Raw genomic sequence first — 15468 nt, forward strand, 5'->3', positions numbered from 1 at the left:
GAAACAATAGAGGTGAACTGTCATTCACATCTTGTGTATATGAATATGGTATTTATATCAAGGAAACAATAGAGGTAGGTAAACTATAATTATCATCTTGAATTTATTAATCCCAGTATATTGTACAATTTCAGGGTATCACCCATGTGTATTGAACTTTAATTTCTTGGTTTCAGGAGATAATCAAGATAGGCTCATGGCAGAAAGCAGGCAGACCAATGGTGAATGTCGACACATCTTGATACAACCATGCTACCTGTGAACAACCACAGTTATGAGAAGCGCCTGAAATGCCATCTAAATAAATCAGTTATTAAATGGTAAAAAATGGAGCAACTACCAGGCTGAGCTCCTGGTCACAACACCTGGAGTATTGAAACTTTGAGAAAGAACACCACAAAAGGTTATGAGTGGTGCTAGCTGAAATCCGCATACACTCGATATTGAGAGCTGTTGCTACTGTTTCTTGTCCGAGGAGACCCAACTTTTACTAATTGGTCATTGATGATGTGGCATTATCATTGACATGAACAAGATGCATTAGGGACATAATTATCTCCAGTCGATGGACATCCCTGCTAGACTGTGTCCCAAGGCCCAGAAATTATTAGCCCTATAAAGCATTCTTTATTTAACAAATCACAATTGTAACACTTGACATTCAGCAAAATACAGGTCGAGTAAATAAGATGTTGTTAAGGCATTGTAACCTACCTCAGTGTTCTTGAAATGAAAATGAAATCAGATAGATTTATATTAATGTCACGCCTACTAGAGACTGAAATCAGCACACTGAAACAAAACAAAAGCTATAGGTTTCCTAAAGATTCTTTAGATTCTTCACAAGCATCAAGTCAATAACTAATATATATGGGTTAGGTAATGTGACAGGGGAGGCATAATGAGAAAAAAATGAAATGAACTTAATACAATCGAGTGAATAATCTAGTTAAGTGAATAATATCATAAACGACGTGAAATCAAGTTACTTTGGAAAGAAATATTATATAATGACGTCTTTTTCGGAGGCCAAAAATGGCCTACAATACCAAACAAGAGATTATTACATCATTAAATGTTTTCTCGTCTTTCAGAACGAACCAAAATAAATGTGAGTAAATAAGTAAATGTAAATAAAAATAAAATGTGAGTAAAGAATGTTGTTATCTATACATGTACGATTCTCAAGTCTGATAGATTGTAATTTTTTACTTCAAAAAGATTGCTAGTATCGGTCAATCCAAAATGGAAAGTTCTTCCAAATGAAGAAAAGTTGATGCACCAAATCTATATAATGCTCTTTGAGAGAGAGAGAGAGAAAGAGATTTATATATCTATGCTTGTAGATTTATATATGTAAGGTTGGCTGATACGGTGGAATGAGGTTATAATGAAATTCAAAAAGTGACTTATCTGGAAATGCTATAGCTTAACTATGAGACTGTCCTCGTGCGATCAGATATGACAAGCAATGGACTCCATTATTTGGTAATGAGACAGCCCGCGCGCCCATGTCCTGGTTACTTATGGATTCCTTTGTCATGGGCTTTCCTTTGCTCTGTCTACAATGACTCCTCGGCACGTTGTTAGTGGAAGAGTTGGTTGGTGATGAACAATGGAAGAAATCAGCGTTATGTAATCGCGATTGCGATTGCATCCAGTGTTTTAATATAAAGGCTGATTCCCAATGCTTTTGAGGCTCAAGAAAGATTGACTTTCTTCATCATTTGTCATTCATACTCTTAAACCAGATTAAATTGGCCTTTAGAATTGGTCCCTAAGGTTATGCCCGTAAATCAGACAGTGACCGAGTCTCTACTCATGAAGAGGTATAAATTCCAATACTGTGCTTCCTAATCAGTGTGCCTTTTTTGGCATGTAATGTTCACATATGCTTGCGAGCTATTTATTGTGTGATTTCCCCAAGGTTTACGTTTGTACAAAGTTATCAATGCATCTCTTTACAGTCTGCGTCGTACCAACAAGTTTGGAGCATACTCCCAGGAATATGGTGTCTGGACAGTGTGCTAAGGAAATGGAGGCATGGAATATGGTATAGTTTAGAGAGAGAGAGAGAGAGGCATTCATAGTTGCATACCTCAACAATAAACTGTGCCCAAATCTTGCCACAGCGATATTCCATCACACCTTTAAGAATGGAAAGTCCTAAATTTCGTATTGCATCAGCAACCTCTAGGAGATGGCTCTTCTCTTCACAAAACATCTGTAGTATATGAGCTAATAATCAATCAAATCACATGGCTTTGAAAATTTTGGGTTAGTTGCATCAACAGATTGCATTACCTCGACAAGTAGTTTACGAGATTGGTTGAGGTTCTTCACAAGGATTGGATGACCAGTTTGCTCGCCACATAACTCAAAAGCCCAGCTTGTTCCACACTGCCCATCATCCTGTCAGAGCAAAAGATATGAGAACGCACAACTAAACAATGAGTATTATGTTACCTTCTGGCAATATTGACATAGATTACACCAGCGTTAAGCAAGCCAATTACTTTAAGCTCTTCCCTATTATGCTTTAGATTGTCAACTTGTAAATTTACATTCCGCAAGAAAAGCAAGTGCATTATGGTTTTCTCCAGCAACACATCTATGCTGCACTGCAACCAAACAAAATTCACAAGATGAATCAGAATTATGAAAGTAATGCTTTACAACAGAATAACAGAATGGTGAGAGATGGAAGAAACCTTTGATCCATCAGGAACAAGTTCCCTCAGCTCACGCACACGATCTTGAATTTGTTGCCTGTCTTTAGGTCTTGGTCGTGTGCTCTCACTTGGTCTAGCTCTTTTTCTTGCAACTTTGGATAGAACTTCAGATTTTTTTGATTGAGAAATGTGTGTGCTATCACTTGGCATGCCTTCCATGCAGAAACTAAGAATCGACTTCAGTGGCAGACCATCATCAGATGCATTCAAACTAGTCATATTCGAAGTGTGTTGTTCACCAGAGAAATCACAATCTCTATGGAAAGCTTTCACAAATCCTCCTGAGAGAACCTCATCTGAAGAAAAATTACACCTTGCCCGTTTGAAACTGGTTTCTTTTGTGGTATCAAGAACAGACGTTTCATTGTCCATCCCCGAAAAAGCCCTAGCAGAGAAACTCTGATCTGCAATGGAGGAAACTGAATGGTGACTTCTAGACGCATTAGCCACCACGGCATCCAACAAAGGTTCGGATTTAGTTCCTTGCAAGTGTCCGTATTCTTTCATAATGCTTGAAATCCAACTTGGTACTACCTGAACCATACTCTCCTCAGGGAATCCATACATTGTTCCTGATTGCTGTGTGGTGCTCATCTTATTCAAATTGTCATCCCACATCTCCTTCTCATCCGGTACCTGCCTGAATGCTGGAACTAATGCCTGTGATAGCTCATCCCCAATTGGAAAGGAGCAACCCCATTTCCTCCTTCCATGTACAATACCATAATTTGCAAAGTCCCTGTATCCTACTAAATCCTCACCATCTGGAGCACCCAGAGAACTAAACGAAGTTTCATCTAGAAGTTTAGAATTTGAGGCTGCTGCAGGGACACTGCAATTATCACTTAATGGGGGTGCTAAATTGCATAGTGCTACTTCTGACTTTGGTGAAGCACTGCCAATGACAGAAGTAGCAGAAACGCAACTTTTGGAATCCAGGATACTATTACAGGAAAGCAGTGAATCAACACTTGATTTATTTCCATCCTCTGTAAACATATGAGCTTGCAAGCATACTGGCCCATTGACATATATTTCTGATCCCAAACTTCTTCCAAGTGGTATCACAGAAGCTGCTTGTCCACTGCTATTCGAAGTGGAATGTGAAATTTCATCTAACTGCGATGTACACATGATTCGATCTGCAATATGCATATCATATCTGAGGGCTTTTATCTCCTGCCAAACAGCCAGAGGATTTGAAATGTTTGATTTCTCTTCCACATTGCTTGACTGTCCATGTAACTCATATGTAAGCAATTGCAGCCCCCTATCCTGGACATAAACAACAAAGAGAACAAAAAACAAAGGTCTAGATCAAACATGTGGTTACTTTCACATCGGTTTCTAATAAGTATCATTCCCTGAACCACTTACCATTGTTTCGCTTGCTTTCCTTCCCTGAACTAGGTCAGAAAAAGATGACATGCGTATATTTCGAAGGGCTCCAAACGCAGATTTAACACGATTTACACATTCTGCATTCTCCGGTATCTGCAGTACACATAGATTTATTAATCAAAGAATGTTAGATAATGAGAAGAAAAAGAGTTATAAAGAGAGAATCGATCCAACACATGAGCAGATAGGCATGCACTTCATTATCTGTGCATCACGCATAGAATGATTGATAGAAGAATCACAGTAAATAAGGAGAAAAAACAGAGATATAAAGTGACCATTCAAATGCATCAATAGATGGGCATGCATTTAATCCTCAATTGACATAAGCAAACGCCATTAGCCTAACCATCTGGCTGGAGCCAAGTTGCACAACTCCTTGAGGAACAGCAATTACCGCAATTGTCTACAAAAAGGGGAGAAGAAGATATTCAAGCTCTCTCCAACATACATACCATTAAAAATGTGAGTTAATGATAGGGCGTACATTACCTTGATTCCAGCAGCAAACTGCATACCAAAGCTAGCGGGGTACTGTAGAGAAAGAACCAAACTTAGCACAAATCCAAAAGTTTTAGCCCAAGAATATATTGTATAAACCAGTTGTGTCCACCTTTTCAAGCATCTGAATATTTGCAGTGTTTCTAGGTGCTATTCCCAATTTGCTATTCCCTCCCCCATCAGCAAAAACCCACTGATATTTTCCAGTAAAAGCCACACGCCCAATAATACTACAAAATTATTTTCCAGACAAGAGGATAAAGTTTTTGAACTCAAAAGCTAATCCGCAGAAAAAATAAACAGAGCTCACTCACCCTTCACCCATTGGGTAAACAGAGTAAGACATCTTCGTCATAGCACTTATAATTCGCCCTTTTGAATAACTTGTTGCTTCAGACACACAACTTCCTTTATGAGAAGGATTTCCTTCATCTTCGTACGTATTGGACAGTGGATGTTGAAAGAATCCTTCCTCCCATCTCAGAGCCCTATATGGAAAGAATACACACAATAAGCATACAGAACAAACAGCAAAAATAAGTTTCATACTTACAATTCAAACTGTGTTACCAACAAATTTAACAGAAAAAGGACAGCAGACTTGAAAGATAAAAAGCAAAATGAAGTTCCTGAAGTCAGCAGAATGAGAGCGAATGAGAGCAGAATGAGAGCAGAAGTCAGCAGAATTATAATTATATCATAACGCTTCATGCATTGGCATAATAAGACCTTCAAGATTCATAGCGACATAATTCCATCTCGCAATATTCCCTACAACTTCATAATTTGAGGTAAAGAGAGGTTCATGGTTCATAATTACATTATTAAATCTTTCTATCCTGCATGCAACGAGATAACTTGAATTTCACCATTCATAATCACATAATTAAATCATTACAGCCATAAGTGCAACACTGCCTTAGTTATGCATGAGGATTTATGAATTAAATCAAACGGAAGAGCATCCATAGTCTAGCCATGAACTGTATATAAAGGATTAACCATCTATTTTCTCTCTCTATTTCTTCTTCATCCCTCTACTTCATACAATCTATGGAGAAATGGAGAAACCCGCCCTCCTTGAAGTCAGCAATGGCCAGTTTTGTCTTGATGTGCTCAACTAGGAGAATTCTACACCGGTCGTTCTCTTTGTTAATTCATGCAATCATGTATGAATTATGTTAATTTCTTAATTACTGTTTTACTACGTTAATTGCATGAGTAGGACCGATCCCTCGTTACAAATATTTCTTATTTGAAAAGCTCAAACAGAAGGAAGTGACAAAAGGAAGGAAGAGATGGTTACATGTGATCGAGCTTCCAGAAACCAGCATAACACCATCCTGACTCGAAACACAAGTTCTGCAGTGTATAATGGAGTTCCATATTGTTTGTCCAAAAGACAGAAGAACCTCGGATCTGTTTCACACGAAATCAAAACAACTCTTTTCTTCTCAAAAGTGGCTTCAGCGTCTTAATTTATCTTCAGGAATCAAGCACCTTTCGGGTATGAGATATTCATCCGGAATCAAGCAATCTGTTATGAATCAAGCAGAGTGATTTTTTTCCTCTTCCAAACTTCTTATCGAGATGGAACAGATTTTTTCCTTATATATTTTTGAATTTGGAATCGAGCATCTCCTTTTTGTGTCAATGAATTTGTTATGACAAGCAGAGTTTTTTCATTCTCTTTGAATTGCTATTTTCGCTCTCTGAATTTTGGTCGAATCTAAGCACCGCTTCTCTTATGAAATTTCTCGAAATCAGACGTCTCTTTTTTCCCTTTCAAGTTCCGACCAGCGAAATTAGAACGCTGGAAAAAATGACAGTAGGCTTCCTACTTCTTTGTTATGCGTCAAAAGGGGTTTTAGGGTTTAAACTCGACGAGTTTTCTAGGGTCTAGAGGCGTTTAGGGTTTAAGGTTGTGGCAGTGCTAAGAGTTTTAAAGCTTTTTAGGGTTTTAAAGTTGAATGGCGTTTAGGGTTTCTTAAGTTATCTTAGGATGTTTAGGTTTCTTTTAGGGTTCTTATGAGATGCGTATATGTATATATATATAATTGAGAGGAGAGAGTGGTCTAATTAGCTCGGCATTAAGCTCTCCCAGAAAGCTTTCTACTCAGACTTGATTAAATTCTTTTCCAGGGAGGCATAGGCGTGCTGCTCAATGCTAAGATTCTCATACTCATCTGTTCCATCTAATTCTTCTTCTCCGCTAACACTTTCTTCAACAACGCGCTGGAATGTGAATTTGATCACTTGCAGCCCACACACGCACGCACAATTAGGGCATTTGAGTTAGGGTTTGAGGTGTGTGCGCAGAGCAGCTTTAGAGGAGCTGAGAACTGAAATCATTAGGTTAGGGTTAAGGGTTGGGGTTGGGGTTTTTTGTGGATTCAAACCATAGCTAAGGGGGGGGGGGGAAATAAAACCAAGATGACCAGACATTACACAATTAGGGTTAGGAATTTCTTCTGATTTACAGAATCCCGTCGGCAGTGGCCAAAGAAGAGGGAGGGGCTGAGGATCACATGAGCTCTCGACAGTGTGCTCTGAGAATTCTCCAAAAGATATATATATATATATATAGTAGTATATAATGTGGGGGAAGAGTCCAAGAAAGGGGGGGGGGGGTCACATTTAGGGTTAGGTTAGTTTGGTTCTGAGGAAAACCCTAACATAGCAGCAGCAGAAGGAGCAGGGTAGCAGACAATGGATGTGCAGGAACCCTAACTATGTATGTGTGTATGTATGCATGCATGTATGGATGTATGTATGTATGTATGTATGGATGGATGGATGGATGGATGTATGCATGCATGCATGTATGCATGGATGGATGTATGCATGGATGGATGGATGGATGTATGGATGTATGGATGTAGGCAGGCGATTTCTCGGCGATCGCCGCCCTACCAGTAGGCATTCCTTGGATTTTTGTCCGCCCACTTCTCCCTTTTGTCCACCCAATTGCATGCACACGAGACAGACATACAGATGGATAGATAGTCTACAAATAGACAAACCGATAGACATATGGATGGATAGACAGATAGATGGATGGATGGATGGATGGATGGATAGACATAAAGATGGATGGATGCCCATAGTCCAGTATCTCGGGATGTCCCCCCCCCCCCACCCCAAACAGTCTGCTTGCAGCTCAACCATCCGATATCTCCTAGAGATTTTTGCCCATCTTTGAAGACGTCCTCGCGAGGACACGTTCCACCCTCCCGACTTGGGAGCCTTCTTCATTCTTTGCCAAAGATGCGATCGGCCAGAACTCCTATCCCTAGAACAGAAAATCATTACAGGGAAATTATGATCTCGAGTTGTCATCGTTTGATACCCGTTATTGGATAAAAGACCCCCCCGAACAAACACCCCCCACCCCCCCCTTGTTTGCATGCCCCCTTCTGCGGCTAAGGTAGGCCTGTAAAAACAAATGCTATAATGAATGGTACCACAATTGAGTCTGGTCACCACTACAAGGGGTAGTGGGACATGTTGAACCACCAATAGACAAGATGAACACTCCACGAAGGAAAGATTTTGTACTCTCTCTCTCATGAGATTACTTCATATCGGTGGTGCATGTAAGTTTTTCGTGAACTCGATCATCTGGCCTCGATTGTGTAGTGTGAGGATGCAAAGGGAAAGATCGCTCTTGCACCAGTTTCACAACTAGACAGTCTAAAAATCATTCACGAACAACCCTCATTACAACTAGTATGACTTAGAACCTTGTGGCAATAAGCCTCAAGTTCGAGTTTTCTACATATGTAATTCAAATATTTATATATATATATATATAAGGAAACAAGATAGGATGATGGAATTTGTAGAGAGGAATTTAAAGGAACAAACAATGTCCAATTAAGACTCTTCTTGTTCGAGATTTTATGTCTGTATGTGAATATGTTGCCAAATTCCTCCACAAATGAAGTATCCATGCTTCTCAAATCACCTTCCCAATACTACTTTGATGTGGATAAGATGATGGATGTTATCAATCAATCCACTATTCAAGATTAATGGCAACATTTATTGGTTTTGATGACATTACTTTGACAACTCTATTCTCCTTCCACATAGCTCTCGCTTCTAAATCCAAATACTTTGTTAGGACGGTTTCGAGATCAACACCTCTACTCCATCACCACGTTGCAACCTCGTGTGACCTCCATATCGAGTGTGTATTGGCTCGTTTTCTCGCCAACCATTGTAGAATGTAGTTGATTCCTAACCTCTAAAAAGGTTGTAGAAAGAGTCAACAAAAACACCTTCCACCTTGTCATCACTATTTCTTTGTCCATCTTTACTCTTTTAGGTGTGCCTTATCCTCTCTATAAAGACTCGTCCTCCAAATTACATGTATAGCTTTCAGTTGAATTCCATATATAACATAAAATTCCTCGAACTTGCTTCGTAAATAGCTTTACGCTCCATGCTCCAATTTTGAAGTCGGTAATGACATTCACTTCGTCATTTGGAATGTCCTCTTTAGATCTAAAATCACTAACACACATGCGTACACCCTCTTTATTGACCCATCAAGTTTCCTTTTCATCCATGAAATTAATAGGAAATTGTGGGGAAATAACACAAAATCGCATTCCCTATTTATATTTCACGCCAACAAGTAAAAAAAATGTAGTCATCTAGGATGGATTAATGAGTTCTTCAAGTATCCATAACACGTGTTTACGCATGCATGTGTGTCATCGTTTTAGACAAATGTTATAAGGCACTCACTCCAAATTTTAATTGTTTTCTAGTGATATGATTGATTTAGGTGACAACTATTGGGGTCGTACAATGGTGGTAGCTTATATTTCTATTGACCTATAGAAGACTAACTTGATGTAAATCAATCACTCTAGGGAACATGTGGCTGCAATGCCCGATTGCCAAAACAAGCAAATAAGTTTTTCTTTCACCTTTCTTGCCTATTGTAGTACTCCATTGAGACTAGTATTTGAACACTACCTTAATACAATGAGTGAGGCCACAACATTATCTCCCTAAATAAAAACTCATTGAGAGCATGATTCAAGTTTATCCCTTAACGATGCCAACGATTGCAACATGATGACCCAAATGGCTTTAGAAACTAAGCATTTAAGGAATTTGTGATTGGCATCCTCCTCAACCACCACATATTAAAAAAACATCTCACACCTAAATGTGTTGAAGTCCTTAACTATCCTTCCCCTATTCCTAATGTCATTTTCCTTTCTGTTCTTCTCATTGAAAATAAAAGCCCCTTTTCTCATGTACACAAACACATCCAAATACAAAAACACGTGCACTTTGAAATATAACATAACTAATGATACATATGATTCCACTTTCATACACCTTCACTCACACAATTAAGCTAAACATAGACACCTTCTTCACTCATATATGTATCATACACATGTATATTAATACACCGACACATGTAAATGTGTCCATGCTTGAATTCAGATCGATACAAGTTATTCCACATGTTTGCAAACGTAGTGGACATATAAACCACAAAATGCAGCTTTCATTTGTGAACACATAGTTCCACGCCTTCTTGGGCAAACACTTTTGCCATACAAGAACACATCTAAAGGGGGAAATTTACTTTCATGCACCCATATGCATACATGGTCTTTTGGGCACAATTCAAAAGTGCTCCCCACCTACCGACAAACAAAATAATGGAGTAGGGGCTTTCATACCGCCTTGATAGTTCGACTTCAACAAATTCTGAAGCCATTATCTTCAACCCCATCTTCCATGGTTCAAGATCCCGACGGTTCCACCCACATTTCGCATGGATGCACGGATTTTTATGACACCCTTACACTAACATTAAATGTAGACATTAAGCTTATATTCTTACCTACCCTTGAGCTTAATTGTTGTGCAAAACATTGAGCTTGTTTCTACTTAGTTCCCTTAAGTCCGATTAGGTAACAACAAAAAACATTGAGCTTGCTTCTACACCCTCAAGTCCAATTAGATAACAACAAAAAATGAATCCAAAAAATCTGCATTTATGAGGATCTTTAGTAATGTTTGCTTTCAAGTGGATTTTTATGTAAGATTACTTTAAGTTGTGGAGGTGGTTATTCACTTCATATGCATTTTTTTAAATCAAAGTTTATATGAATATTTCTCTCCAAGGGGTTGGATATTTTGCATTCTATCACATTGTATTTCTTCATGAGCTTTACTCATATTGTTGTTGTGTGGAAATTTTCTATGCAAAAAAATAGTGAAGTTTGCGTAATTCTTCGTTTGGAGCTTCAATGATTCACCACCACAATAAGATTATCTATATACATCAAAGTAAACATCATAAAGTCCTCATCTAGTTGCAAATACAAAGGAATCATCAAATTTGGCATATAAATTCCAATTAGATGAAGGCTTTGAGAGCTTACAATATCATGCTCAAGGCACTAGCTCTAGGCCAAACAACGCCTTATGTAGATTAACTTAGCATTCGTTGGGCTCTCAAACCTAGGTGGTCATTACATATATACTTCTTCCTATAGTGCTCTTTGTATAAATGAAATTTTGGCATCCATATGATGGAGAGAGCACCCTTTTCTATAGCCGGGTTAAATATCACATGAAAGGTTGCCATTTTGGCAACTAAGTTAGATAATCTCTTCCTTGGTTCAACATATGTCCTTTGGCGTCAATGAGCTTTGTACGGATTGATCATACCATTTGTAGTATGCTTCACTAGAAGATCCATCGTAACTAATTGGTTTACTTTCATTCCGTAATGGAACTAGATTCCATGTGTGGTTCAACACCAAGACATTGATTTCATTCTTCATAGTGGTTTCACTTTCTAGTTTTCAATATGCTTCTTTAAGGTTTCTTGGTCAATGCACTTTGTGATTCTATCTCTATATGTGTAATGTTTTACCATGATCTTATTCAATTCTTCTTGACTTCTTCTTCACTCATGAAGTTCTCAATCTATGATTTCTTAGTTCTTTATCGAATGTACTTGAGGAGCTTGGCTTTGTCTTCTTTCAACACTATAGCTATTTGTATAGAATTCATTGTGAATGTAGCCATATATGCCCAATATTTTCCTTGTAGTTGTCATGTACATACCTTTATGTTGAATCATTCATGTGGCTTGATCTAGAGTATTGGATGATGCTTCTTTTTTTTTTTTTTCCAAAGTAAAGCTACTTTCCCATTAGTTAGGAAGGATTATTACATAGAGTCTATAAGGAGACTTATACACACATCGGGGAGACTTCCTCCGATCAAGCCAAAGAAGATGAGCCACTTACATTGCCTTGCGGCCTAACTTAATGTAAGAAGCTACCTGTATCCAAGGCGATACCCTTCAATGTTGCCTAGTACGAGTCGGCTCTTGGGGCCTACACCGAAGAGAGGGTGGCAGGTGAGTAGGAAACAACCAACGTGGGGGCTGGTAGTTCCACCTCGGGCCACTCCCGCCTTGCATCACCATAGGTGTGTTCCGCCATTTCTGCCAAAAGCGCAAACGGGCAGTGGTCACGTCGTTGGAGTGGCTGCAAACCTCTTCCAGTTGCCCTCGTAGGCAGCTGATAAGCGTGAACCATATGTCCATGATCATTTCCTCCGGGGGCCGTACCGTACCTTGGAAGACCTTGAGGCAACGCGCTTTCCATATATACCACAAGGTGAAACCTGCGATCAACATCCAGATTTCCGAAAACCTAGGGGATGCGGGTTGCAAGCCTCTTTCAAAACGGATCTTGACGATTTTGCCTCTCGTGCATACATAGCACCAACTATCCGCATTGACGGCGTCCGTCCACCCTTCGACCGAGTGATCAATCCATGCCGCAACGCTCCACAAGGTTGTTCCTTCAACTTCACATGCCACAAGGAGGCGAGTCACTCTATCCCATACCTTTTGAGCTTGAGGGCAATCCCACAAACAATGTCTCAGAGACTCAATAGGTAGAGAGCACAGTGGGCAGCCTAACGGGCCGCCACGTTTATCTAACCATTCGCCAACGGGCACCACATTAAGAGTGCTTCTACCTTAAGAGTGCGGATTCCCAATGTTTTTTCAAATGAGTTCTCTAACTCACTTCAATCAATGCATAATGTTTTTAAATGCAGTTTGCATTCACACACCTCTCTGTTGAATTCTTCATGTGTTGAAGTCCTTGATTGTCAAATGGTTGGGGTTGGTTCCATTGATTTCTTCATTCTTGGTTCACTCATATGATTAAGTAGAGAGCGTATCTATGTCCTAATAGGTAGGGATTTGTTCCACCTTGGAGGAGTTGTGTGAGGTTAGCACATGTGATAGTTAATCGCAGAGGCATTTCCGAATGGCCATAAATGAGTCACATCATAGTGTAAGTTGCTCCTCATCCGCATTTTCTTGCATGATAGAGAGAGATTCCTTGTTCAAAAGATAAGATACCTCATGCTTCATATTTTACAAGCATTCACATCGAAACATGTACGATTAAATAGAACATTCACGAGGGTGTTAAAAATCTTTTACTAATCAATAGAAAAAATAAAAGTGAAAGAAAGATGGATAGATTGTATAGAAGAACCCGCTCCCCCAAACCACCTCCTAACTTTGATTAAGACATAGCCAACATACCGCTCATGTTGGCGAATATTAGGATTACTAATACCTTCGAAGAGGTAAAACGATCGTCCCAATGAAAGCCTAGCCCACACTGCAAGTGTCTAAAAACTTCAACCTTTAGAAATAATGTGTTTTATGAGGGTAGTTAGATCTCATACTTATACTTATTCCTAAGCCCCTTGAATAGATGTGCTTTCCTAAAAACCTCTCCATTCATTGGTTAACGAAATCACGATAGTGCATGCACCTCTCATGCCATCTATCCTATCACATACGCCCCATTCTAACATTAGTGAATATACCTTTCATTTAAGTTTTGTAAATATCAGTGACCTACCTTCACCTATGTTATGCGTGTGATTGATAGTGTGTGTGTGTGTGTGTGGATTAAATATGAAGTGTATTGGGGTATCAAGTAAACCAAAGGAAATGTTTACACATAAGGCAAATGAGTCATGAGTGACGGTGTTTTCCTCTCATTAAAATCACTTCTATGTTGTTTTTAATTCATTCTTCTTCTTATCATGTGTTCTTAGTAATTGATTATTATCTTTTGAAAATATCAATGCCAATGTATTGGAAATCCAAAAAAATGCCTCTTGGTAAAGATAATTGGAGCCACAACTCTTCGCTTCTTTCTTCTTATTAGAAATAACTTTGTCGATTGTGTTGTACTTCTCATTGAAGAGGCTCTTTATGACTCACTTTGGGTTTGGAGTCTCAACAAACAACTTTGTTTTTACTTAGATACTATTGTCCATTATTTTTTAGTCAGTCATTTTGTCTTTTTCTAGATACGTAAGAAGAATAACCTATTGCTATTTGTTAATACAATATCCTAAGTTTGTTCGAAAAGGAGATCCATGATATAGATTATGATGTGATTGGAAAGAACCCATAATATAAAAACTCGAATAGTTGCCATGGACGATGTGCTAACCATCACTTTAAAGACTTGTTATAATGTAATTATGTATGGATAGTATTGAAACAAATGATTGCTTCCTCTTCTAACTTTGCATACAATAAATCATGGACCAAAGTAAATGTTCTTATGACATATGTTATTTGAATGTTCTAACTAAAAAGACCCACTTGTCTTATTGCTATTATCATTGTTGTCGTCATCATCAAAAGCAATGAACACTTTTACAAAATCTACTTTTTTTGTAATAGTCTATGTATCAAGGTTTGCCGCATATGCACATTTGGCATTATGTTGTCACTCTATAGTATAGTTTTTTACGAGTACAAAGAGTCACCCACCTTGAGACGTATCCTCCTCTTAATAGTATAAATGCTTTTCTCCATGAAGTCTAAAGGATAAATACTTGAATAAAGGCAAATTGATTCCTCAATATGGATAAAGCAAGTCAAAACTTAATGGTGATTATAAAACACAATATCAACTTTGCTACAATAACGTTTTCATCCAAACATATATTTATTGATCGTGCATAGATTCACACATTGACATTTGCTACTTGAGTCAAAATTGTACACGTAATAATGATTCTAATGATTTATTGTTTTCTTGCCGAAATCACTCATTTGGTCACCTAATATGTTATAGTATACACTATGGAGTAAAACTCAAGATTAAGAACAGGTCGGGTCTCATGGAACCATAGGTACACTTCAATCCAATTACACGAAGCATCCCAACAAAATTTGGAGATTATATGGTTTCGTGAAGATTCTATCTCCAAAATGATATATGTAGATAATATGTTATTTTGTAGAAATATGGTTCATACCCACCATGTTCATGGTGATATTTACCAATAATGCTTGAATAAATTGGATGCTTAGAATCTGTTATGGTTCAACACTTATTGCTCTTCTAACAACAAAGTTTGAGATTGGTGAATTAGCTATTACAAGAGTGACATCATTATTCAAACATAGATATTAACATCCTCACAACTCTAACATTGAGATGGAAAAGAACGCTTGAAGTTTGAATTTATCATATGGCAAAGCTTTGGTTGGTAGCTATGCCAATTTTATTTTAGTGTCTTGCTTAGACTTGCTCTTCAAGGCCATGTGAATTGTTAGGTGTGAACAGGCACCAATAATCAATCCTCATAATGAATGGGTAATGAAAAAGCAACACATTGAATATGATAGATGGGTTAAAATTTTGGAGCTTTGGCACTCCACTAACATATGTGTATTTTGTTTTCATTGTCTACTTTGTTGTTAGCATTAGGTAATTAAGCAAGG

The 15468-nt window shown here is 38.3% G+C and overlaps 1 protein-coding gene across 2 annotated transcripts; it reads right to left on the minus strand.

Moving 5' to 3' along the window:
* Window positions 1-76: 76 nt before the first annotated feature.
* LOC147864346 (transcription factor LHW-like) lies at window positions 77-6259 on the minus strand. Of its 2 annotated transcripts, none has more exons than XM_087320106.1 (12): window positions 5941-6259; window positions 4949-5122; window positions 4747-4864; window positions 4626-4667; window positions 4483-4539; window positions 4110-4226; window positions 2712-4007; window positions 2517-2621; window positions 2305-2412; window positions 2099-2224; window positions 396-583; window positions 77-256 (listed from the first exon to the last, which is right to left on the minus strand). In XM_087320106.1, exons 1-11 carry the CDS (start codon window positions 6018-6020, stop codon window positions 491-493), a joined length of 2316 nt encoding a protein of 771 aa, XP_087176232.1. In that variant the 5' UTR covers window positions 6021-6259; the 3' UTR covers window positions 77-256; window positions 396-490. The 2 variants fall into 2 exon arrangements, with proteins under 2 accessions (XP_087176232.1, XP_087176233.1); XM_087320107.1 differs by having other exon boundaries at window positions 341-583.
* Window positions 6260-15468: the final 9209 nt, after the last annotated feature.

The sequence above is a fragment of the Azolla caroliniana genome, unplaced genomic scaffold (genome assembly GCF_043228905.1).
Source record: "Azolla caroliniana isolate FFs.n. ecotype wild unplaced genomic scaffold, voAzoCaro1.0.p SCAF_5, whole genome shotgun sequence".
In the NCBI taxonomy this organism is placed as follows: Eukaryota; Viridiplantae; Streptophyta; class Polypodiopsida; order Salviniales; family Salviniaceae; genus Azolla; species Azolla caroliniana.

Bases quoted from the DNA above. Each gene is read 5' to 3' on its own strand.
- LOC147864346 (XM_087320106.1), bottom strand. From the start codon at position 6,020: ATGGAACTCCATTATACACTGCAGAACTTGTGTTTCGAGTCAGGATGG. The intron at 4,008-4,109 runs GTAAGTGGTTCA...GTTTATGTCCAG, and splicing joins GGAAAGCAAGCGAAACAATG to GATAGGGGGCTGCAATTGCT. The intron at 584-2,098 runs GTATGCAACTAT...CTTGGGACACAG, and splicing joins GGGCACAGTTTATTGTTGAG to TCTAGCAGGGATGTCCATCG.